Source organism: Talpa europaea (assembly GCF_964194135.1).
Source record: "Talpa europaea genome assembly, chromosome: 11".
Taxonomy (NCBI): Eukaryota; Metazoa; Chordata; class Mammalia; order Eulipotyphla; family Talpidae; genus Talpa; species Talpa europaea.
Window position 1 is genome coordinate 73272375 of NC_140078.1, and position 25719 is coordinate 73298093.

General features: G+C 50.0%; 1 protein-coding gene across 4 annotated transcripts in view; it reads left to right on the forward strand.

Annotated features, from left to right (window-relative positions):
* SLC6A20 (solute carrier family 6 member 20) overlaps nt 1-25719 on the forward strand; it is a gene marked incomplete at both ends in the record, with an annotated part of 35912 nt that continues 10193 nt past the window's right edge. Inside the window, 7 exons of one of the 4 annotated variants that reach the window (XM_084247290.1) lie at nt 1-136; nt 15186-15326; nt 16955-17046; nt 20774-21001; nt 23392-23502; nt 24245-24486; nt 25377-25539. In XM_084247290.1, coding sequence (XP_084103416.1) covers nt 16-136; nt 15186-15326; nt 16955-17046; nt 20774-21001; nt 23392-23502; nt 24245-24486; nt 25377-25539 — 1098 coding nt within the window. Of the gene's footprint in view, nt 137-15185; nt 15327-16954; nt 17047-20773; nt 21002-23391; nt 23503-24166; nt 24487-25376; nt 25540-25719 lie in introns of all 4 variants that reach the window. The other 3 variants (XM_084247287.1, XM_084247288.1, XM_084247289.1) reach the window with 3 other exon arrangements.

The window sequence follows — 25719 nt, forward strand, 5'->3', positions numbered from 1 at the left end:
CCGAGGTCCGGGGCCATGGAGAAAGCGCGGCCGCTCTGGGCCAACCCGCTGCAGTTCGTGTTCGCCTGCATCTCCTACGCCGTGGGCCTGGGCAACGTGTGGCGCTTCCCCTACCTGTGCCAGATGTACGGCGGAGGTGAGTCGGGCGCCCCGGCGGCGCGGGCGGCGCGGGCTCCAGCCTGGGGTCGCGGCGCTTCCCCGGCGGGACCGTGGCGCCTTCGGGGCAGAGAGGCAGCCGGTCCCGGCACCCCTGGGGCTGCGCCGCTGGGACTGGGTTCACATTCCAGGCTGGTAAACTGAGGCTCAGACAAAGTAAGTGATTGGCCCAAAGGTGTAGAGCCGCCGGGGATCGGACACAGGACGTCTCAGCCCACGGTCGGGGCGCTTTACCCAAAGCTGCCCGCTGGAGCCCTGGCAGCCCCTGACCCCATCCCGGAGGCTGCCAAGCCTCCCGCCACACCCGGGGCGCAGGGCTGCAGGGCTGTGCGCTGTGGGAGGCGCGGGGGGCACAGCTGCCCTCCCTCTGCAGAAGAGGCGGCAATGAGCTGACTTGTAGTGAGTAAACGTTCCGTTTTAGTGTAAAAAAGTGAGCAGGAAATTATCTTGTTCAACAGAAACCTCTTTTACAACTTTCAGATCTGGAACTTTGCATCAGCACGATCTGAAACTCAGGTTTAAAAGGATCCTGAGCCATTTCTTTTAGTTTTTTATGAAAAGGTTGGTTTGGATTTGGAACCACACAAAGTAGGGAAGGCAGATCATTCTGGGGCTTTGTTTTTCTTTTTGTTTGACAAATGTTCCCTCGGAAGTCTCACAGCATACTCACCAGATAGGCAGCAAGCCCCACACATCCCCTAAAGGTTAGAGCTGGGGACTCTCCATGACTTGGCAAAGAGCTGCCGGGAAGGCCAGGTGCCTTTTGGGAAGGCCGAGTGGCCATAGGGGTTGAAGTGTCAGCATTAAACTGTTTTTCTCAGTTGTTCTATTTCTAGAATTCTACTAAGAGGGAATAACCAGAGTTCTGAGAGAGGTGGGAAACAGAAGGGACTTCAACTTTTAATAAGGGCAAAACACCAGGGGCTTCCTAAGCTCTCAGCTAAGGAGATCATTCAAGAAAGTTTGGACCATCCAAGCCATGGTGCTTTTTGCAGTCACTAACGTGGTGTTCCCAAGAAATTTATGAGTATTTTTTTACGTCATATACTAAATCGAGGGAGGAGGAGTCAGATTCCAAAATGTATAAGATGAATGATCTTGATTATGTTTTAAAATATATAGAGAAGAGACTGGAAAAATACACGCCAGTGTTAATAGTTATGTCTGGGTGATTTTTATTTACCTTGAGGTGTATATCTGTGTGTGTGTGTGTGTTGTCTTCTGTAATAAACAAAAATGTTTTCTTCCCCACAAACGACTATGGAAAACGTTAGCCCCAAGTATTTACAAGATGTAACCCATTTTAATAAGACCAAGACCTAAAACACTCCCCTCACCCACACCGGTTCAAAAAAAATTTAGGAAAATGTTAATGCACAGAATTCTTTTAATAGTGTATTCTTAATTCTCTGATTCCTTTTTTTATTATTCGAAGGGTATAAATACATCATAATTATGTGAAGGGTGTGTGTTGCCATATGCTCTAACAGCTTCATAACTGACTTTTGAAAGAATTATTTGTCAGGATGACATTTCCACGTCACTGTGCTCAGCACACCTTCCTACTGTGACACCTTTATCCTGGCTACGTGCTTTCCAACCAAGGCCAGGTAAGCCTTGTTGTCATATGACTATTTAATTCCCTGTTTCTAACAATGCCGTAACTGAATAGTCTGCATGTAGACACAGGAGGAGAGGTGTAGTTCTGATGTAGGATATATAGTATAGAAGGAGTTGCTAGAGAAACCACAAGACCTCCAGGGCCCAGGAGGAAGAAAAAAGTGTATCAGACTGGAAGGGTGGGTGGATAGATGAATGGATCGATGATGGTCAAGAGACATGCGGACACAGGAGAGAGCTAGATTAGGGAACAGTGGGTGGGTCGGTGGGTGGATGGATGGGTGGATGAAGGTGAATGGGTATAGTTGAACAGATGGCACCCTCTGAGGCATAAATGTCTCAGAATAAAGACCAAGCAGACTATCCTGGCACAGCAAGGACTTGACCACCTAACACCTGCCCCTATTTCCGTCCCATTTCCTGCCATTCATCTTCCAACCCACCCCCAACTTTTGTGAACAGCCCTGTCAATGACCGCCTACGCCCTGCCTCCTCACTGCACAGGATATGTCCTCACCTGGGAAGCCGCTGCTAGCCCGGAACCTCCCACTTGCCTCTGCAGGCCGGCCAAGCATTCCCTTCCCCTGTCACTCTCCCCCAGCGTCCCCACCACCTGGCAGGCCAAGCAGCACCTAGTCAGAAGGACCTCGCATTGCTCAAGAGCCCCTCTGTCTCCCACTCCCCCAGCGCGGTGAAGTGGGGACTAAGAGGGCACTCCCAATAAATCTTTGCTAGATAAACAGGCAAGGGTTCTTAGGAAAGCCGCAGGGCCCTGGAGGTGTGGATGCAGGTGGTGTCACCGAGTGGCGCTACTCAGTGGTGTCACAGAGTAATAAGCGATATGCTGCAGAAGACAGACACGTTCTTCACTTAAAACCAAAGGGTAAGCCAGCCCCATCATGCAAGGCTCCAAAGGCGTGTATAACTTCCTCCAAAACAGAGCTGAGACCCCCCCCCACCACCCGCCCCGGAAACAAAGAGCCTGTTATGAAGCCCCGAGCCACGGGTGCCGACATACTTCCCAGAATAACACGGATTAAGGGTCTGGGCTCCTTTCCACGCGGCTCTGCCGGGACAGGGAGGCTTGTTTCCTTCCTACTCTCGGGCCAGGCCCCACAGGAGGAATGTTAGCTCAGAAGATTACATTCCAGGTGCCACCCGCCCCTGTGCAGCCGGCGGCTCAAAAGGAAAAGAAAAGGCGGCCGAGGGAAAAGCACAAAATCTCTTGAAAAATCTCAGCTGATCTAGGGGACGTGTCCAAGTCTAAACAGTGGTTTTCAGGAAGAGATTGGGAAGCAAATGAACCGTACACTAATGTGCGAAGAAATACAGCAGCTTAATTTATTGATTATTGATTTATTGACTTTGAAATAAACGTGCGCCGATCATGGAAGAAACATGGAGAAGTGAGGAGAGGTGTGTGGCAGGTGGAGTTATGCAATTCTCTTCTCCTGACTTTTCTCTGTATAATATTTGAACATAAAGAGAGGATGCCGCCCCCCCCCCCCCCCCCCGAGACTGGCTGGGCATCTCCCCTCGTGTCCCTTGCACTTCTCTTTGGGACTTCGAGCTCTGCCTCTCAGGCTTCAGCCTTCCTAAGACTTTATCAGCCACAAATTGCTGGGCCCCAGCTCGGGCCTGCGGGGAAGGCAGGACTTGCCTTCCTGATCCCCTCCTGAGGCCCCCCCGCCATGCTGAACTAGGGTCCACACTTTAGAGTCACCCCCACCCCCACGCCTGCCCAGGCCGCTAGGAGCCCAGCCGGAGAATGTTGAGTGACCAGCTCTTGGACATCAGCAGGACCTAACGTATAGCGCCTGCTGGTAACTGTGGTGTCAATACCATGGCCGATTCCCACGGATTCCCACGAGCACGGTGTGTCGCAGAGTGGGGCCGCGCCCTGCTGCAGCCCCCGGCCAGGTCAGCCCCCCAGAGCCGCATTCCCCAGCCAGGTCAGTCCATGGATGGGTGGTGGCAGCACAACTGCTGCTCACTTGTATGATGTGTGTGTGGGTCCACATGTGGATATGCACATGTCTGACTTGCAGTGTTTCCAGTGGGACAGGAAACTGAGTTTCAAAGGTTCATAGGAGTCCCAAAGTAAACTCAAGATGCTGGGTTCCCAGCCCCAGAAAATACAGCCAGGGATTCTTTTGAGAGGCCACCTCTGCTGCTGATCCTGAGGTTTCTAGACTCAGTCTTGGTAACAGCCAGGCCACAGGGCTCCTGCCGTGTAGAGCAGGCGTAGCGGGAAGCATTTCTACAGGTATTCCACTGGCTCTTCACAGTGCTCTCAGGGTCAGTCCTGCACCCCCAATTTAGGGGTGAAACAAGGTCAGAGAGGAGAGGTTTCTGGAAGATTGGGAGGCCTCAAGCCTCCAGAGGGCTATTCAGAGGCTTGATTGAACACTCTTCCCAGGCTCCAGGCTTCTGCTTCATCTGGTAAAGGTAAGATAGCAGTGCCTGCTACAAGGTCCAGGCCTTCTACTTGACCCGACTCAGAATTGCCAGGGCTCAGGGCACTCCCCGGCATGGGCCCATGTGACATTCACCCTCAGCTTCACCCTAACAGCAGGGGAGCCTGGCTAAGCGCCCCGTGCCTGTAATGCCGCCTCCTGAGAGTCCTGTCTCTGGCCCTGGCTTCTTCAACCTCTGCCCTTCCCCAAACTCTAGTCTTCTCCCTCTGCCAGGTGCACCACTTGCCCCTTACCCTCTCCAGGGATCCTCCTCCTCCTTAAATTAAAGCAACTTGTACCCCAGGCTCAAGCCCTCCCTTGAGCCACAGCTGACACACAGGCAGAGAAGCCTCTGCCAGGGTCTCCCCGGTGGCTCAGCGGGTTGAGCACAGCGCTGTGAAGCTGTCCACAGCCTCTGCAGTGCGGGTTCAATTCCCAGCTGGCTGGGGAGATTCCCACAAGGTGTACAGACCTCTCCTGTCTCGGCCGCTGCTCCCCTCAGCAGTGTATTTCAGTCCTTCTGCCTGTTCTGCTCCTGCTCTGTCTCTGGTGAATCCTCTCACCCTCCTGAGCCTCTGGCCTATACCCCAACTATTGTATAAGTAAAATAAATATTAAAAAAAAAAAAAAAAAGCAGCCTCAGCCAGCTGCAGGCAAGATGGCCTGGAGCTCCGAGCAGCAGGGGTGCCTGAGTCCCACCCTCAGAAATGCTGATTGAGCTGGTCTCCAGTTTGGCCTGAATAATAAGAGTTTCAAAGTTTCCTGGGGAATCCTACTGTGCACCCAGGTAAGAATCACCTCTCCTCTCCCCCATATCCCTTTTCAAATAGGAAGGAGAGTAGAAAAATCAAACAGCATAAACCTTCCAGGCGCTAAACTTTAGTCATTCAGGAAAGTCACTGAGTATCTGCTGAAGCCTGGGGGCGGGGGACATTTACAAAGGCAGTGAAAGCCTTAAAGTGGAGGGGGCGGTATGCAACCTTTGACTCGGAACAGGAGGGACTTTAACCGTGGGCTATTCAGAGGGTTATTCAGAGGCTTGACTGAAATAACTCAAGAAGGACGTGGGGCCAAGGAACCCAGGAAGGCCTCCATCAGTAGCAGCATTTAATCTAGGCCTCCACAGGTGAGTCAACACCCCTCAGGCTTAGGAGCACATTATTCCAGGCAGAAAACCATGTGTGCAAAGGGCACAGGGTGTACGTTGGAAGGAATGACTGAAGCTGTGGCTGTGATTATGGGGCCACGCGCCAGAGCAACACGGGACAGGAACCTGGAGGTGAGGAAGCTGAAGGGTCTTGAATAACAAGCTAGGGAGAAGGAACTTGTTTCTGCCAGCAAACTGGGGTTCTAAACAGGACAGGGGCGGGTCAGAGCCATGGTTTCCAGGAAGGAAATCAGGGCTGTGTTGGGTAGCTGGTAAAGCGATGAGCTGCCTAAGGAAAGAAAGGGACAGATTGATGGAGATCTAGACATTTTAAACTAAGGGGTCAGGGAGAATAAGGGTTACTTTTATTTTTTTCACCTGTGTCTTTGTTTCCAAAGTTGGCTAGGTTTGGCTCTGAATGGGGAACTTTTGGGGGAAAGCCAAGAGTGAGGAGAAGGCATTGGATGGAGTGTTGCAGCAAGAAGGGCAGTGGTTCCCAAAGCGTGTTTCCTGGACCAGCTGCTCCAGTGTTACCCGGGCATTAAAATGCACCTGCAATTTGAGGAGCATGGGGCACACATGAAAACTATCAGGTTAAAAAAGGCCCATGTGGGTTTTATAGAGGACATAGGTTTGTAAACAAGAGATTGGAAGTCTGTGTAAACTTTCCTCTGAAAGTGCTGACTCTGTTTTTCTCTTTGTGAGTCTCAACGGAGACAGGGCAAGTTGCAAGGGCTTGCTGAGAGCACTTTCCTACGGAAAAGGAATTTCTCTTCTAATGAGATTCTCAGGTTAGCAAACAGGTAAGGTTCTACCCACAACAATTAGAAAAATAAGCAACATATGCCCTAGAATAACATATAGGTATATATTTGGGGGTTTTATATATATATGTATTTTTAAAGATTTATTTATTTATGCATACAAGAGCTGGGGTACAGGCCAGAGATGCAGGGGGTTAGAGGATCCACCAGAGACAGAGTGGGGAGCAGAACAGGCAGACTGACTGAAATACACTGCTGAGGGGAGCAGCAGGCAAGACAGGAGAGGTCTGCTGCACCATTTGGCTTGCTCCCTGGCTGGCTGGGGATCGAACTTGTGCTGCAGGGACTGCGGATTGCTTCATAGTGCGGTGCTAACCCCTTGCGCCGCAAGGGAGGCCCTGTTTGGGGGTTATAAAAGTAACATATGTTCATAGTAGAAAATTTAGGAAATAGAGAAGTGTACAAAGAAATAAAACACAAAAATCACCAAAATTCCAACACCCAGAGGTCGTGGCTGTTAATACTCTTTTTTGCTTAAAAGAAAGTGAACCATGTTTTATATGCAATTCAATGTCTTGCTTTTATCATTTGGTCTATTACAATAGTTTCAAATCATTTAATATTATTTGAAAATATGAATGTTAACAGCTCTAAAATATTCCATTTACATATGTACCATAACTTATTCTCCCATTCTCCAGTGTGGAACTTGAAGTTGTTTACAGTTTTATACCATTATTACCCAAATGGTTATTGTCTTTTAGTGGAATAACTTGATCCACTTATTTTATGGTTGCCATGTTATATTCAAAGTTATTTTTCATCATGTTTCTACTGCCTTGCTTTTTACTTTTTGCTGTTGTTTCCAGGCTTTGCTTTGATCTTTTGCAATATAAAGTTCTTTGCATTTTCCCTCAAGTGACTTTGAAGGTATAAAACCTATTAGTACTTAAATTTTGAAATAAAAAGTGTACTGATTTTCTCTAGTTATTGGTTTCAAGAATGAAATGTTATCTATTGATATCTTATAGAAGTTGAAAATGTTAGCACATTTTTATTTCCTGCTCTTTTCCTGATTACTATTCCACTTTCCAGTACTTCAGACATATGAGGATGACTATTTTCTACTGATACTATGTCTTCTCACTTGAGAACTACATTTCTGATTTGTACTCTTTTATAATGAGAGCACTAACATTATTTTTAGAATTAATCTTTTTTTTTTTTTAAAGATTTTTTTTTTTTTTTTAATAGAGGCATGTTTTTCTTTATTTGTTTGCTTGTTTGTTTTTGTTTTGTTTATACATGCACTGGGTACAGTCAGAGGCGCGGGAGGGTGAGAGAATTCACCAGAGCCAGAGCGGGGAGCAGAGCAGGCAGAAGGACCGAAGTACACTGCTGAGGGGAGCAGCGGGCGGCAGGAGAGGTCTGCACGCCAAGTGGGACCCTCCTCCGGTGGCCGGGGAGCAGCCGGTTCCGCAGAGGCCGCGGGCAGCTTCGCAACCCAGCGCTCTACCGCTGCGCCACCGGGGAGGCCCTAGAATTAATCTTGTTTACTCGGTTCACTACTAGTCGGTTCTTTTACAACACAACTCTCTAATCGAGTTCTGTATTTAGATTCAACACTGATTGGCTGCAATTCATCTATAAGTCACTTTTTCAGGTATAAATAGGAGATTCACATTCTAAGTCTGAGCAGGTATTCACACGACCTTGCCAGTTATTTTTACTCAAAATTCTAATGATGCTTTTCTGTTTCAAAATTATTTTTTCAGATTTCAGTCCTCCAATAGAGAACTCTGCAGCCAGATTTCTTTTTTATTAGTTCTTAGGTATCCTGTATAACTAAGATATTATATATAATTTTTATCTCAAAAATTATAAGCCATATGTCTAGGTATTAAATATGTTTTCATCAATGTTGCCTGGTATGAGAGAGCCCTTTCGGTGGCCCACGCAGGGGTGTCTAGCAGAGTGCGTTGTTGTACGTGAACTAGCTGCTGTGTCTCTGCAGTGTTCTTTCCTCCTCAGTTCTGGGTTCTGATTAGAGGCAGATTAATTGCTTGGGTGCTCTGTCTATGCCTTGCCTCCTCTTGTATCATTTCCACCTCTTTGTCCTCCTCCTCTAGATTACAAGATAATTTTTCAAGGATGTGTTATTTACCTATTGCTTCCCTTGGCTTTAAATTCAACCATCATAGTTTTATTCCTCTTCTTACTATTTTTTAAAGATATTTATTTATTTATTTATTTTTGCACAGAAGAACTGGGGTGTAGGCCAGAGGTGCGGGGGTGAGAGAATTCACCAGAGACACAGTGGGGAGCAGAACAGGCGGATTTATTGAAATACACTGCTGAGGGGAGCAGCAGGCGAGACAGGAGAGGTCTGCTGTGCCATAGGTAGGCTAGCTCCCTGGCCAGGGATTGAACTTTGGCCATTGTGGTGGGCGGTTGTGATAACAGCACTGAGATTTAACCCCTAGGCCACCAGGAGACCCCTATAAGCTCGTTTTCTTAAATTGTCCTCTCTCCATCATTGCCTGGTGTTGTCCCATAAGCAGGGAGCATCCTCTTGACTTAGAGATCATGTACTAGAAATTCTTACAATTTCTTCTGTTTACCATAGCAGATTTATTTCAGAGGAAGACATTTGCTGTGATACTTTGGAGTGATTCTTTTATTTTGACCATAGTGTATTATCAGATGTTTGAAGACTTCTTTCTGATGGAGCGGTCTGAGAGACATATAAGTGACTATGGACTTGTCTACTCTACATCTTACTTAATGCGCGCACACAAAAGAAAGCCAGAGTGCTAAGAATTTCAAATGAAATTTTTTAATGCACACCAACTTCCCCTGACAATAAATTCACAATCTACCCACCCCAGTAGACCCAACACTGTAGAATGATTTACCACCAGTCATTCAACAAATACTTACTGACCACCTAATCTATGCCAGGCCTCATATTAGAAGGCATAAACCAGGCAGACCCCCAGCCCTGCCTTCAAAAGCTGTTTAGGGAAGTGAGGATGGACTGAGCAATAGACATTCACGGGCCAGAGGCTGAGACTATGAGATGAGAGAGGGGAACCCCAACTTAGTTTGGGGTGGTCTGGAAAGGGTACTAGAGGAAGTGATTTGGATGGAAGGTTCTGTGTTATCTAAAGGATTCCTTCCTGTCTTCAACAAATATTCACTGTGCTCTGCTCTCTGCCGAGCTCTGAGTAGACCAGGGAGCAGGGCTTTTGTGCTAGGGGGAAGCAGGCCAAGTAGACAACTAAACATGCAGTATTATTTCACTTGGGTGAGATATTTGAAGTTAAGTCCAGAGGGGTAAGAAGTGAGAGGGGCTCTCTGGAGTGGGGGCTCTTTTTGCTAAGGCAGGCCAGCAAGTCCTCTCGAGGATGCTAGGTTTGGCAGAGAGCTGAAAGCAGAGGGAAAGCAGTCCAGGCAGAGGGACAGCAAGGGTAAGCCTGCTGAGACTGGACCAGAGGAAGGGCTGGGCCACTGCAGTGGAGCAAGGCAGGCTAATGCTTGAAGAGGAAGACAGAGTCCTCTCCCCCAGAGGCTCGCAGGTCACAGGCAGGCGTGTGGATGTTATTCTAGGTGCAAGAAGAAGCCAAAGAGGGAGCTCATTGGGTGGAAGGGTTGTGGGTGGGAGGAAGCAGAGAGTCACATGATCTGAGAATAAACTTTGATGGGGAAGACAGTGTAGACAGCGGGGATGAGAAGACCAGCTTGCAGCGAGGGTAGTTGAGATGTGATGGCGGGGGCTGGGGTGGTGGTGATTAGTGAGAATTTACCAGGTGAAGAGCTGGCTTCCTACCTTTCCAGTGTCTGTGCCTGCGTCATCGCATGCACCTAGGGTAGAGCAGACTTCCACACAGGCCGGCCATGCACTCTGGGCTGTACAGGAGCCTCGGTAACCTGTTTCTGCATGACAGTCCACTCCACAAACCCAAGGACTTAGAAGGAATAGTGGAATCAGACATTACCAGTTGGCAAACAACAGGGAAGTAATTGTTCCCAACAAGAATGATCCATGGAGGGCCTCCCCCGTGGCGCAGCAGTTGAGCGCTGGGTTGTGAAGCTGCCCGCAGCCTCTGCAGTGCCAGTTCGATCCCCGGCTGCTCCCCGGCCACCAGAGGAGGGTCCCACATGGCGCGCAGACCTCTCCTGGTGCCCGCTGCTCCCCTCAGCAGTGTACTTCGGTCCTTCTGCCTGCTCTGCTCCCCGCTCTGGCTCTGGTGAATTCTCTCACCCTCCCGCGCTTCTGACTGTACCCAGTGCTTGTATAAATAAATAAATAAATCTTTAAAAAAAAAAAAAAAGAATGATCCATGGATGTAAAACTAGTGGGCAAAGATCTGATGAGAAACAAGATAGTTATTTCATCTCAGAATACCTCCCCAAAGGGAAGTAGTCATTTCAAAAGGAAAAATAGTGACTCTCACATTAGTAACATGGTAGGATCCACCCCAACGCAGTAAGCAAATTTAACACGGCCAGGAACGGGGCAGATTGATGAAATGTGTCTCTGGACTAAGGCCTGGGTCACTTTAGTGTTCCTGCCAAAACCCAAAATGAGGGACATTGCACAGAATGACTGGCTGGTACTCCAGAGGGTCAAGGTCATGAGAGAAAAAGAAAGCTGAGGAGTTGTCCCAGATGAAAGGGGACCAACGAGCTTGGCAGACGCGGTGAACTAGATCCGAGACAAGAAAACAGATAATTGTGGGATGATTGGCACAGTTATTGTATGTAAAATAATAGTATTGTATCAGTGTGAATTTCCTGGTTTTTCCCTGTTGTAACAGGCTTATGTAAGAGAATGTCCTGACTTTTAGGAAATGCTAAAATATTAGGAAATACTAAAGAGGTAAAAAGAAAAAAAAAAAGCAGTGGCTGATAAAATGAGCTGCTTCCCACAGTGCTGTGGGTGGGCTGGGCATTTCCCCTCTGGTTTTGTGGGGCCTGCCTCATGTGGCTGCAGGTCGCTGACCTGGAAGCTCCCTCGGATGTTAGTGGTTGGTGCTGCATTGACCGGGGTCCTTGATTTTCCTCACTTGGCTGCTCGTCCTCAGGTAACCTGCACTTGCCTTCCTACCTGGTATCTTAGTGAGCGCGTGTAAAAAGGGTGAGGGTGAGGGTGCAACGGCCCAAGGCCTGGGCTCTGAACTCATGCTGCGTTTTCCCCCACATCCTATTGGGCAAAGAAAGCCCAAGGCCACCCCAAATTCACCAGTGGGAAGATAGACTCCACGTCTTCACAGGAATAGCTAAAAGATATTTAATCTCCCATAGTTTGCCCCATCAAGATACATGGGAGCAACGCACCCTTCTCCGGGCCCCTCCCTGTCTGCCTCTCCCTGATGCCAGAGCTGCTCCCCCACATCTCTCATCCCCCTGACACCCCAATACAGAATCAGTGTCAGAATTTTTACCCAAATGGAGCATGAGGAATGGTAGAATTGGAAAAGTGTCAGTCAGTGGATTTGTTTTCAAACTTATCACAAAAGTTTTCTTTTATTGAGATATATGTAGAAAAATTATCTCATTTTGTACTATGAGTTTGACAAATGCAACCAGTTGTGTTACCACCACCACAATCACAAGTTTTATAGTCAGACCCTCCCCCACAACCACAGCTCAGTTTTCTGCCCCTAGAGTTTTGCTTTATCCAGAAAGTCACATAAATGTAATAATATAATGTGTAACCTCTAAGCTTGGTAACTTTCAGGCAAATGCTTTTGAAATTCACCTGTGAGTTCTGCATATCAGTGGTTTGTCCCTTTTTATTGTCCATTATTCCACTGTATGGATGTACTAGAGATCATTTATCCATTCACCCATTGAATCACAATTTTTGACAACAATGAATAGAGCTGCTGTAAGCCTTCATGTATAGGTTTTTTGTGTAAACAAAATCTTTGTGTCTCTGGAGTAAATACCTAGGAGTATAATCACTGAGTCATAGAGTAAGTATATACCCGACTATAAGAAACTGCCCACCTGCTCTTCAGAACACTGTACCATATCACATTTCCCCTGGCAACGTATGGGATTTCCTCCAAATCCTTGCCAGCACTTGGTATCATCAACATTTCTTATTTTAGCCATTCTAATAGGTGTATGAAGTGTAAATTTGCATTTCTCTAACGAGCATGCTGTTGAGCCTCTTTTCATGTGCTAATTTACCATTCATGTATTGTCTTTACTGAAAGCTCTGTTCAAATTCTTTCACATTTTTTGAATGACTTCCTTGTTGTCTCATTATTGAGTTTTGAGAGTCCTTTATATATTCTAGTTACAAAGTCTTTGTCAGATGTGTTTTGCAAGTATTTTCTCCCCGTTTGTAGCTTGTCTTTAATTTTCCTAGCAGTGTCTCTCAGAGCAGCATTTTAAAATGAAATCCAATTCATCAATATTTTCTTCTCACAATGCTTTTGACATTGTGTGTAAATCTTTGCCTAATCCAAGTTCATAATTTTTTTCCCTATGTTTTCTTCTAAACCTTTCAGAGTTACACATTTAGGTCTATGATCCATTTTGAGAATTTTTTTTGGGTATAAAATATGAGATATGGATTCAGGTTTGTCTTTCTGCATATGGATTTCAATTTTCTAGCATTGTAGTTGAAAAACAATTGCAGAACAAATTCACCAGGATTGTGTAATTTGTTTGGACAGGGAGGGGAGTGGAGGGTGGATGGATGGTTGGTGGGGGCGGGGGTGAGTTGAAGGGGGTTGAACAGATGCTTGGTAGAGGTAATAGAAGTTACTGATGGTAGTGCTAAGGGGCCCTGTGCTCCCACCTGGGAACTAGGCCCTGGATTTCCACCATTCCCATGGGCAGTAGGCCATCGGGCAGACCCTGTGAAAGAGAAAAGCCTTCAGTGGACCTTGCCAGATCTCGTGTGGCTACTGTTTAACACTCTGCGTGAAAATGAGCTTTGCTTATAACCACTCGGGGTTTGAATGTTGCTCCAAGCAGATTGTGCCAACACAACCTTTACTGTCAGGTATTTTCTGGATGGGAGCCCCTGACAGCCTCTTGGGTTCCTTCATATGGAAAGGAGCCTGGTAAGGTGCTGAAACACGTTTCTGCAGAGCAGGAAGGGAGCAGGGCCCCGCTGAGTCATCAAAGCAGAGTTGGAAGAGAGGACAGAGAGGACAGCCCTGGACTGCTGGCGGCTGTGGGCCGCTGCCCAGGTGCAGGCTGCAGGGCGGCCGCGGGGCGCTCCTCCCTTTCGCTGCCCGCCATTCTACTTCCAGGATCTCTGTCCTGAGGAAATAACCCAACATGTGGGTCAGGCTTTGTCCCCCCAGCTTTGTTTAGGTGGCAGAAAACTGGCACACGCCTTAGTGCCCAGGACAGATGAAGTGAACTCTGAGCTCATTGTCCTCGCGGTCGTGCAGCTCCTTAAAGGGCGACGCAGAGCCTCAGGCGGGCGAATGGTTGTGACCCTGGGCCAGAGCGGGCTAGAGGGTGCGCTGTGTGCAGAGGAGGCATTTTTAACTATTGCAGGTTTACATAGGTATATACATTTTGTCATTTGTCACAACACTTTCAGAGCCACTTTCTTCTGTGGCCGGTCTTTAATCCCCACAGCCTTCCTTCAGGGTTTTATTTTAATCAGAAGCCCTGCCCTCTTCTCCCACTGGACCTTTTTCAGGTCCACTGCCAAGCAGCGGGAGCTGGGGCAGGGCTGGCTGAGGCAGTGTGGAGAAGGAGGGAGCAGAACTGACCAGAGAAGCAGGCCTCAGCCAGCCGCTGGCCAGAGGTGCTGGCTCCAGCCTGCCTGCTCTGTCCATGTATCTGGTAGTGGGGAGGTCTCCTGAAGCCCTATTTCAGCTCCCCAGCACCCCACTACCACCAAGGATGCTTGACTGCAGATGGGTCCTTGAGAACCAGTGGTTTAAAAACTTTATTAGTCATAGTACCCTTTATTAAAATCAAATTTTAGACTGAAGGTCATTGTATAGAACAGGGACACATAAAACAGGGATGCTCTGTGGAAGGAAGCGGTGGCCTGGACTCTGCTTTTTGGGGCTCCTTTGTATCCCCACACATATACACCAAGACCCTGCCTCATCTCTGAAGATAGCGAGTCTGGTGAAATGGTCTGGAGAGCTGAACAAATGAAATTCCTCTGCCCAGGTGATCCCTCAATGCAGGGAGCAGGACTGCTAATCTCCCAAGCTCAGGGCTTGACCCAGAGAAAGTGCTAGTAAAATGGTTGTTCCATACACCCCTCCTTGTGGGGTACTGTTGAGGCTGCACCAGAAGCCCAAGGCAAGAGCATGGGGATTGGCAGATGGATGGATGGATGGATGGAGTCAGGGGTAATATTGAAAATATTTAACAATTAAGTGGTCCTGGCTGTGATCAATTATTACACATTAGAATAGAAGATGAAATGGGGGTTGGGGTTAGCTGAGGCACTGAGGAAGGCACTCAGGGCGCTTAGGACAGTGGTAATGAACCTCTCAAGTTGGAAGTATTTATAGATTTCAACAAGTGATGTAGCTGCATGTCACCCATCAATGGATGGACAGAGATGGATCAAGAAGTAGACTGCAGGATGGATGGATGGATGGATGGATGGATGGATAGATGGATGGATGGACGGATGGAGAAAAAGAATAGTGAGTGAGTGGTGGGTAGGAAAATGTGTGGGTGAAGAGTGGAGAGTGAGTGGAAAGACAGGAGGATGGAGGTGTTAGGGAAAGAAAAAACAAGAGTTTGGATGGGTGGATGGATGGTGGAAGAAAATGTAGATATAACATGGGTAAGATATAACATGGGTAAGAGGACTTACAGAGGGTGTATGAGAAGGTGGAAGAGTTGAGACAAGGACAGGAGATAAATGAAAAGACAGGAGGGTGGGAGGATGGCAAGGCACACGTACAAAAGGACGCATGGAAGGACGGAAGGGAGGCAGTTGGGGGTGGACAGAAGGAGGAGTGTGCAGACGCTGGATCGGCTGCCGGGAAAGCCCGTTGGTGACGGCCTGGCTCTCGGCTCTGGCGCCCGCAGGCAGCTTCCTCGTGCCCTACATCATCATGCTCATCGTGGAGGGGATGCCGCTCCTGTACCTGGAACTGGCGGTGGGGCAGCGCATGCGGCAGGGCAGCATCGGCGCCTGGAGGACCATCAGCCCCTACCTCAGCGGTGTGGGTACGTGAAGTGCTCCCTAGTCCTCTCCCACGTGGAGAGGGAGAGTATCCTGGCAGCACGGGTGGGGCTGGGGGTCCATTGACAAAGCTCCCAGAGCAAGGGGCCAGCAGGAAGTCCGAGAGAGTCCTTGAGAGTGGTGGGCAGGTGACCCAGGAGGGGTGCTGTCGAGTGTGGTGAGGGGCTGGCTTCCCACACACAGGGTGCTGAGAAAGGGAGAAATGCATGCGGGGAAATGATACCACAGTGCTTCCCTCCCCTGAGCCTTGGTTTGCTCTTCTGTGAAAGGGCAGTAACTGCCTGACAATGACTCAAGGTCCTCACTCCATTCTGGGAACTCACAAACCACACGCTGCTACTTAATAAGAAGGCCTCTCTTTTTCAGTGGGCATCTACTGTGCTGGCCTGTGTGTGTGTGAGCTCATTTAACCTTGGCCACACCACTGAGAGGTGGCTGGATGGGGAGGTTCCCTCAGTATCTCCTGAGTGTGGAATCTGAGGAGAGCTGCTCATAGCCGCCTCTCCTGCACCTCCTCACACCTTGTCCCGACACCTCCAGGACATGAATCACCTGCCCTGGCAGCCTCACATCCCAGGGCTGCCTCTGCGGGCAGGAGGGAATTTGACCAGCAATGGCCTCCGTCCGTTCCACTCCGCCCTTCTGCCCCCAGACAGGAAGGCAGGCAGGAAAGCAGAGTGACGTCTCAGGAGCAATGGAGGGTAAATGCGTATGTGGCCTAGTCTTGGCTGCAGAAGAAATGTGCCCTGTGGCCTCATCTTCAAACCAAGCTATCTCCTCACTTTGAAAGGCTATTAATTTTTAACATGGAGGTGTGTGGTTTTACAATCTGCCCAAGTAAGTGACCCCAGAGGGCTCTCTGAGGCAGTATTTGTTGTGTAATAGGACAGATACCAGAGGTTTGTACCAGTCAGGGTGCTGGGCAATGTTTAACTGATGGCTCTCAAGGAGCTTGGGTTTGAGGTAGGCCTATAACACTCGCTGAGACAGTGATGTATAGCTCCTGCCACAGCCAGCTTCTGACTGTAACCAGATGCCCACACAGCCCAGACCCCAACAAGCTTGACCCGGTGGGGGCATCCCCCTCCACTCCTGACCCACCACCCCACAGCTCTCTTCCCCTCACCACCAGGCAGGGGTGACCCACGTGAGCCCACTTCAGGTAAGAAAGGCTACTTGAACGTCTGGCGTGAGGGGTCTTGGCAGCGACAGTGCTTCTCGCACTCGGTTTAGGTCCTTCTTCCACCACTTATCACTGGCCCGATGGCCCGATGGCCCAATGGCCCTGGACAAGAGCCGCACCTTTCTCCTGTTGAAATAGGGATAGAAATACCCCATCACAGCAACATCGCCAGGACTTACATCACATAAAATCCTCAGCATAACACCTGGCACTTAGATTTCAAAAATTGTCACCAACCTCCTGTCCAGAAGGTGGGGAGAGAGCACTTAGAAAGGGCTCACAGATCACCTTTACCCCTCTGGAATCTCCTGAAATAGGCTTTGCCACCCAGGGTGATCACTGCAGGCACTTCCTGAGGCCTGTGGTGGGCAGGGCCACTGCTCCTGGGCGGGAGAAGAGCCTCCTCAGGGCCCCTCTGCTTCCTTGTAGGTGTCGCCAGCGTGGTGGTGTCCTTCTTCCTGTCCATGTACTACAACGTCATCAACGCCTGGGCCTTCTGGTACCTCTTCCACTCCTTCCAGGTGAGAGGAGCCCGCCCCAGGCAGAGGGGAGCCGGAAAGGCTGAGAGCAGGGCCACAGGCAGAGGTGAAGGTTGAGGGCCATGGCCCCAAAGGGATCAGGAAGTGGTGGGAAGGGCTGGTGGGAGGCTAAGTACCCCAAGCCAAGTGAGGGGCTTCTGAACCTGGGGTCCTTGGGCCCCTGGAATTGTAAGTCACACCATGCATATATGTATGAGTATATGCATGTGGGGAGCAGGCCCACAGCTTTCCCTGGGTTCTCTCTGAAGGCTGTGACTCCAGTATATTAAGAACCTCTGATACTGGCCAGGAGAAACTCTGGAGATCTGATGGGGAGGACTCCAGCAACACAGTGGACAGGGTGGCCCCCTCCCCGCCTCCTCTCAGCTTGCTTCCTCCTGTCACTTGTCCTTCCAAATCTCTGACTCCAGGCCGAGCCCCTCTTTTACCCTGCAGACCAAACGTTCTTATTGTCACCCCATGTAACACAAAAGCGACTATTCCAAAAAACAAACATTTTAAATGGTTTCTCATTATAATGATAACCATATTTTTATGGAAAATATGGAAGGGGTTGAAAATTGTAGAGAAGAGAGAACCCTAATCCCTCACTGAGAGGTCATTTTTGTGAGGTGATTTTTGAGAGGTGATTCCAAGACAAGGGATTTTCCATGTTTGCCAGAGCTTGCCTTTTACTCTCAAGGGACCACGCTCCCCACTGCTCCTGCTCGCCTTCCAGCAGCCTGCTCCTTCACAGTTTCTCCCCAGCTGGGAAAGGAGGGGAGGAGACAGGAACTAACTGGGCACATGCCTCACCCTTTGCCACTGAGCCAACCCTTTAATGAGACAAGAGCAAGGCAGGGCCGGCCATGAACTGTGGACTGACTCTCCGGGGCGCTCGGGAACCACCTGGAATCATTGGCCCTGTAAGGAGTGCTTGGGTGAATTACCTGGATCATCGGGGCTAGGCATCTGCACATGGAAGATGCCACCTCCACACCCAGCTCAGGCTGCCCAATAAACTCCACCCAGGTCATCGCATCAGAAAATCTCCTGACAGGGTGTTCTGCCCTGAGCCTAACTTCCCTGAGTCTAGCTGCAGCCCATCAGCCTCTTCCCAGCTCAGCCTAGATGTCCATGGAGACTGGCCACCACCTACCTCTGAGTAGAAGCAGGTGGCTCCTCTTCCTCTGCAGCCTGGAGGCCTCTGCGCAGGCTTGTCCTGCATGGTGGGCAGGCTGTGCTCTGCACGATGACACGCCAACTAAGGGGCTGTCATACATGTTGCAGGCATTATAGATTTGTATACTTATGGAGATAATTTTTCAAAAATAGAAGCAACATGTCCTGTTCTAACAAAGTCAGACTAAGTTTACCACTTTTCAACAGTAAAATAAGTGTCTCAAAAAGGAGACATCTTTTCTAACCCTCAGACTCATGAGGGTCAGCAATTCCTGAAAATTTCTTCACTATGCAGTCCACCCTTCACAGGGGGGTGGCTTCTCCCTCAGCGCCTCTGCCGGAGTGGTTGGTCACGTAGCCCCAGCAGCAACAGCAGTGGCCTGCGGCACTGACACTTGCTCTGGGCCGGGGAGAATCGCCAGCACGTTAGAAGTGTTTGCTCATGTCATCGCCACAGCCCAGTGACACTGAGGACCTGAGTAGCTGTGAGATTAGATGCAGATGGCCGGGCCAAGAGCCTGTGCTCTTGTCCACCCCACCTCCAGGCAGGCGTCCCAGCCTCAGGCCTTACCTTTCCAGCAGGAGCCCTGCGGGCTGTACAAAGGCAGATTCCCGCAGGAGAGACAGGGTGCTGGAAACTGGCTCACTTAACACGCCCTTCTTTCCGTTCTCCCCAGCTGCTCCACCTGGCTCTGCCCTGGAATCACCTGGGGGTCTCTTAAAACTCCTAATCTGAGGCCCCACCTCTGACCAATGCAATCAGTGGTACTGGGGTACCCCCGGACACGGCATTTTTAATGTCTCCTCTTTCCCTCGGGTGATTCAGTCTAGGCGCCAAGACTGGGAACTGGGTCAGCTGGGGGCCTGTGCCCTGGGCCAATGAGTCCCACAGAGACTAAGTGGCCAGGGGGGCTGCAGGCCGGGTCTTCCCTGGGCTTCATGTCCTCAAGGGACCCTTCCGCCCACGGGGGCTTGGTGCAGGCTGTCACTGGGCCTGCGCTTGGTGCAGGCTGTTCCCTCTGCACGGCAGTCCTTCCCTCAAGTCCTCATCACTCAGCAGTCTAGCCTCAGTGTCTGTCTGACAACTGGTTTCCAAGAGGCTGAAAAGAGCCCTGGAATTCACCCAGTATCACTTAACTGCCCTCTTCTGGCCACAGCAAGTCACAGGCCGACCCAGATTCAGCGGGAAAGGCAGTAGATGCCACCCCTTGGAAGTGTTAGTGGCCTCCTTTGGAAACACTCTGGGTCAAATGCCAATGGGCAAAGGACCCCTGATTGCTGTCAGGGGTCCCACTAGCATGGACCCCGAGCACTCTGAGGGTGTGCAGACCTGGCTCCAGCTGCTCACTGGCAGGGCAGCCAAGTCTCATAAGGTAATGCCGTTGGGCCTCAGTTATGTTTCCTATGAAATGCAGAATTGAGCCCAGTGGGGTTAGACTCACTTCTGTCCCTGGACAGTTTTTGTCTAATGAAGTCTAAGTTTGTGCAAACCAGGTATATGTGAAAGTGGTAGATGTGGGTCTTGGCAGGACAGATAGGACCCCCTAACTCCTCACAAGTCAGAATGAAATCCACCAGGCTCCCCTCAGCACAGTAACTCTCTTTGGTACTTTTAGGTCAAGTTCATTGTACTATTTAGGCTCTTTGTTGCTGAGTGACAGAGGTATAGTCTGACTCAGGCCTAAAGCGAGTCACCAGCACATGTTCTCTGTCCTAGATGACAAGATGGCTGTGGGGAGGCTGAACCTCATCCTCTTCTGATTTCCAGATGTCTGCCCAGTGTAGGACATGCCTGTCCCCACCACCTCAGTGAGGGCAGACTTGACAATGTTGGCCCAGGACTTGTGGAAATAACAGAAACCACCCCAGTGAGAACGAGCAGAGGCTGTTTATTCAGAGCTCGCAGTGGCGAGGGGGCCTGCACCGTCACTTCACTTGGCAGAGGTGTCAAGGATGGCAGGGGCGTAGAGAGCTAGTGGAAAAGAGCAAGGGCCCAGGAGCGGCCTGGTGGGAAGTTGTAGGCGTTGTGGGCCTGGGGGGGCTCCAGGCAGGCTGACTCTGGGAGTCGGGCTTGTCGGGCTAGTCCTGAAAGAGAGAGCACGCACCAGGGAAGCTGGTGGTCAGTGACCAAGTCCTGACCATCCTGGGCCAGCTGCGGATGTTGAGCTGGAGCCCCTGGGCTGGCTGCTGCAGCTGTTGCGGGTCAGAGCCCAGTTGTCGCAGATTGTCTGGCCATTGTCTGTCTGATTCGGCCTGTCAGACACACAACAGAATTCCATGGTCTCAGTGAACACCTGAGGGGTTGCAAAAAGTGTGGAGCCCCCTCTTCCCAGCCTCTCCCTGCCCCCTCCCATTCCCAAGCCCTGTCTGTGCCTGCTGACAAACTCTCCAGTTCCCTGTCTGCCTTCAGGTCCCTGGCCACTGCCTTTTAGGGACCAGATCCCTTCTCTTCCGAGAGCCTCCTGTCCGGGCTACCTCCCTTCACTCCCACCCTGACATTTGGCCTCAGCCCTCATCTCTCCGTCTGATGTTCCTTTTAATCCCAAAGGATCCCCTGCCGTGGTCTGTCTGTCCCCTGAACAGCAACCACACGGGCCTGGATGAGGAGTGCGAGAAGGCTTCGTCCACACAGTACTTCTGGTACAGGAAGACCCTCAACATCTCTCCATCCATCCAGGAGAACGGGGGCGTGCAGTGGGAGCCAGCACTGTGCCTCATTCTGGCCTGGCTCGTGGTGTACCTGTGCATCCTGCGGGGCACCGAGTCCACTGGCAAGGTGGGTTGGCGAGTCCCAGGGGCAGGTACTGCAGAGGGGTGGGAGGTGGGGGGTGGGCACCTGCAGCCTCTACCCCAACGTGGGCCAGGCCAACAGGTTCCTTCTGCAGTCAGGGGACAGAAGCCAACTAGAGAGCCCAGCACAGGTGGTGCTGCTGGCACACATCACCTACTAAGTGGCCAGAGGTGCTTGTAGTTGCAGCCTTACATCTTGAAACAGGATATTCCTTACACCTAAAAAGATGAGCATTTCCATACATCAGCCGACCCCAAGCCCATTCTCCCTGAGTGGTGCCAAGCAAGCAAATAGTGAATTTCTATTTCCATATAAAGACTGAATGACTGCTGCTATCCCCAAGACTCCCTCTCTGCGGTTCTGCTATCACACTGGGAGGTTTTAAAAACTGAATTCTCCACCCAACCCCCATGGGCTCTGGAGCTATCAATGGGGCTGCCATTGCAGCAGCTGATTCTAATGTGCAGCCCAACTTGAGAACCTTTGCGCCAAGTTGCTTTCAATGCCCCTACAGAGTTGTCAGCCCTAGTTGATGGACCTTTTTCTTTGGTGCAGTCATGGGTTTACATGCCTGCTGGGCTGAGCTGCTCATTTAACTTTAATCTGCTCATGGAGCAGGTTTTCTTGGTCTTTCCAGCACCAGCCACCTTGCTCAAGCCTCAGCAGATGCCCATCCTCAGTCACTCCTCATTGGGGATCCACACGAGTGGGCCACGCACAGTGTCTCAATCTTGCAACAACCCTTCATGGTAAATTTCATGATCCCATTCTCCTGAGACAGACAGATAATAAAGCAACCTGCCTGCGGGCACCAGCTAGTGAGGACAGAGCCAGGCTAGACCTAGCTTCACCCCAAGGCCTCCCATTGTCTCGGTTTGGTGAGACACCCCTTGTTTGCGCTTTCCCCATTCTCCCTGTCTTAATCTCTCTCACCTTCTCCCTTCTGAAGGTCCTAAGAGCTCACCTGTCCTCAGCCTCTTGGCCTCCTGAGTTACCTCCTCCAGCTGCACCATGTTTTTCTTGAAGTACCAAAACTAGAACTACCCACAGTATTCAGGTTGCCCATCACAGTCCTAGCACCAGGCCTGGCAGAGCATTTTCTTTTGGTTTCCAAGATCCCATGATGACAGTGTCTTAGCCCCAATAACACCCATTTATGGCCAAATTGAGGGACTAGAGAATGTTCTCTGGGAGAGCTGAGAGACTACAGCAACTCCTCTGTCCCATAAAAAATACTTTATTTTGTTTTGTTTTAAGAATTTATTTATTTATTATTGCATAGAAGAAGTGGTGTAGGCCAGAAGTATGTTGGGGCGGTTAGTGAAAGTTTTCACCCGAAATAGTGCAATTCAAGCCCATCCCATCTGGACATGGTCACCAGCTAGATTCTTCATAGTAGGACCCAAACTTTCAGGAATTGCTTTCCAAAAACGAATCTTACAATATATTTCTTTGCTTTACATGAGGGGCTCTGGTGCATATACACGTTGGTATTCAGAAACAGTTTCTGTCCTTGGTGGACATACAAGCCCTTTAAGGCCTCAATTATAAGGGTTTGTAAAAGTTAGAATTATCCAGAGAATGAAGGGCTACTGAAGAACTGCCATGAAAACCAAAGATAAGACATCTTTGAACTTGAGATGCATGTCAACAGGAAAAGAAGATTCAGCTGACAAAAAAAAAATCTCATTGATGAGGAATTTTAAAGCCCATGGAGATCAAGTCTTTATATGCATGGGATCCTTGGCTTCTAGTACTTACCAGGGGACTCTGTCCCCCGTACCACACCTCACTACTTTCCCTCTAGAAGTACCATGGCCAAGCCTCCCTCAGGCCCCTGTCTTGGGAAAACTTGTCCTTCCTCCAGTGCCCTTAGTCTTTTTCCTTTTACAGAGAACAGAACTTGTGTGTGTGCCAGGGCTTCTTGCTCTGCTTAGACTGCTAGAGAGGAATCAGCCTCCGAAACTGGGCAGAGCCTCACATGCAAATTCTGGGGCTGCCTTTTCCTTTGGGCTCATCTTACTGGATTGCCAACCTTTTCTTTTTACACTAATTTCTTTATCTAGCAATTTAAAAATGTTAATGTGATGGACACATTTTGTGGATGGCCTCAAATCCATCCTCAGACCTGTTTCCTGTTCTCTACTGAAAGATCTTAGTGGCAGCCATGGGCAACCATGTCCCACCACCATCCCATTTCTCCAGCCCAACTCAGCTGCTGCATCTGACCAAGAACCTCCCTCCTGTTTCCACCTGTCAGTAGCCTGAACACCCATGAGCTCGGCATTCCCCGGGGAGAGCAGCCATGACCTGGGCTAAGGAGCCTGTGGTTGCCACATCTCCAGGAGGCTGACTGTGCCCTCTGGTGCCTGCAGGTGGTGTATTTCACGGCATCGCTCCCCTACTGTGTGCTCATCATCTACCTGATCAGGGGCCTCACGCTACATGGAGCCATCAATGGCCTGATGTACATGTTCACCCCTAAGGTACAGGGGAGGGGCCCTGGGTGCACCTGTTCATCCTGCTACCCTCCAGGATGGGTGGAAAGAGGGGAAGAAAGAGGCTGGGCGAAAACCATAGTGTACCGGATGTGTGTGTCTGTGTGTGTCTGTGTGTGTCTGTGTGTGTATGCATGTGTGCCCACTTGATTTTGGGTGTGGGCTCCCTGTTGATACTGGGTCACCTCCTCAGACAGGCAGTCCCCAAAGCTTGTGAATTGTAGGGCTTTAAGTCTTTCACTAACCCCTTGTCCTCCACACCCAGCTGTCAGCAGCCCCAACCCCACTTGTGGCCTCTAGACCCCTAGTCTCACTAGGAACTCCTCTGGACTGTAGCACTCCACCCCGGCCATCTTGGCCTCCTGCTCACATGCTTCTAGGGGAGCATCCACAGAGCTTCCCATGATCCCTCCCAGCCTCCCACTAGACCCTAGAATGGGGCAGGGAGATTGCTGGGGGGACATCTATTGCCTTTGGGCAGAATAAGTTCATTTAGAAAATCTGGTGCCTGGAAACAGAATGACTATGGCAGCTCCTGCTCAAATGCCTCCCTCCCCACACACATTCCAAATGTCCCCTAATATCCTCTACCAGGCCACACCACCCCTGTCTCTGGGGCCCAGACCCTTTAAATTGCCTGGGCCTGGATCAGGGTCTCCATCACTCTCTGAATGATTTGCCCCTACACTTTGCAATTGCACACCTCCCACCCCCGCCGCTGGCTTTCCAGATGGAGCAACTGGCCAACCCCAAGGCCTGGATCAATGCCGCCACCCAGATCTTCTTCTCCCTCGGCCTGGGGTTTGGCAGCCTGATCGCCTTCGCCAGCTACAATGAGCCCTCTAACAACTGCCAGAAGCACGCCATCATCGTGTCCCTCATCAACAGCTCCACCTCCATCTTCGCCAGCATCGTCACCTTCTCCATCTATGGCTTCAAGGCCACCTTCAACTATGAAAGTTGCCTGAACAAGTAAGACAGGGTGGCCCCGGGGAGCCTCTACCTCAAGTTGAGAGGTGAGGCTCCAAAGCTCTGAGCTGAGGGAGGTGGGGGCTGAGAAGTCAGGGGTGTGGGGCAGGGAGCACCCAGTTCACAGCCCTCAATCCAGGGTTCAAGTCCAGTTCCCCACCACCACCATCTGCAGGTCAGCATCTGCCTGAAGTGACGAAGGCAACTCCATGTCTTCAAGGCACCCAGCACAACAGGGCATTCAACAAAAGTCCTTAGATTCTTCTGCCCCCACCTCCCCGCCTCAGAATTTACTAGAGCTCCCTAACTGAGCTATGGGGATCACCGAGTCTACTTTCTGAGACCCCTTACCCAAAATACAAGAACACGTCCAGGAGGTCAGCTGTCCAGTACACCAGTCACTAGCCACAAGGGGTATTTACAAATTTAAATATAGATTGATTTAAATGAATTTAAATCTTAATTTAATCTTACTTAAAGGTAATTAAGTTTTTGAAGGTAATTAAAGGTTTCCAATTGATTTAATTTGGTTCCCCTGTTGCACTGAGCCACAGTCAAGTGCTCAGTTGCCGCATGTGGTCGGGGGGACCACAGTGGACAGCACGGCTGTAGAACGTTTCATTTCCATCACCACAGAAAATTCTGTCGGAAATGCCCGCCCAGAGGTTAAAACAGCATAGGTGCGTGGGTGCAGTTTCTTTTGGTGCATATTTGAGGCTACTTTAAAGCCACTCAGAATCATCCTGCTTTGTGGAAGGTCACCAGCCCCCAGAGCCCTTTACTGGATGATGTCACCTAGTCAGGAAAGAGGCAGGGGAGAGACAGCTAGGCCCAGAGGTTTGGTGACCTGGCCTTTTAATAAGTGAGGGTCAATTTGATGTTCTGCTCTGCAGGGTGATCCTGCTGCTGACCAATGCTTTTGACCTTGAAGATGGCTTTTTGACCGCCAGCAACCTGGAGCAAGTGAAGGGCTATTTAGCATCTGCCTTCCCTGACAAATATGGCGAAGTGTTCCCACAAATCAAAAACTGCAGCTTGGAAGCAGAGCTGGACACGGTAAGGCACAGTGAGGTCTGGGCTTGCTTCTCTCCACACGCATCACAGGGGCCTTTGAGAGTCGGGAGCAAGAGATACAGGACAAGAGGGCCCTGACCACCCGCACCCCAGCACCACCCTGAAACCCTAGTGATTATATATAAATTTCTTTGGGTTCTCTGTGACTTTTCTTATCCTTTT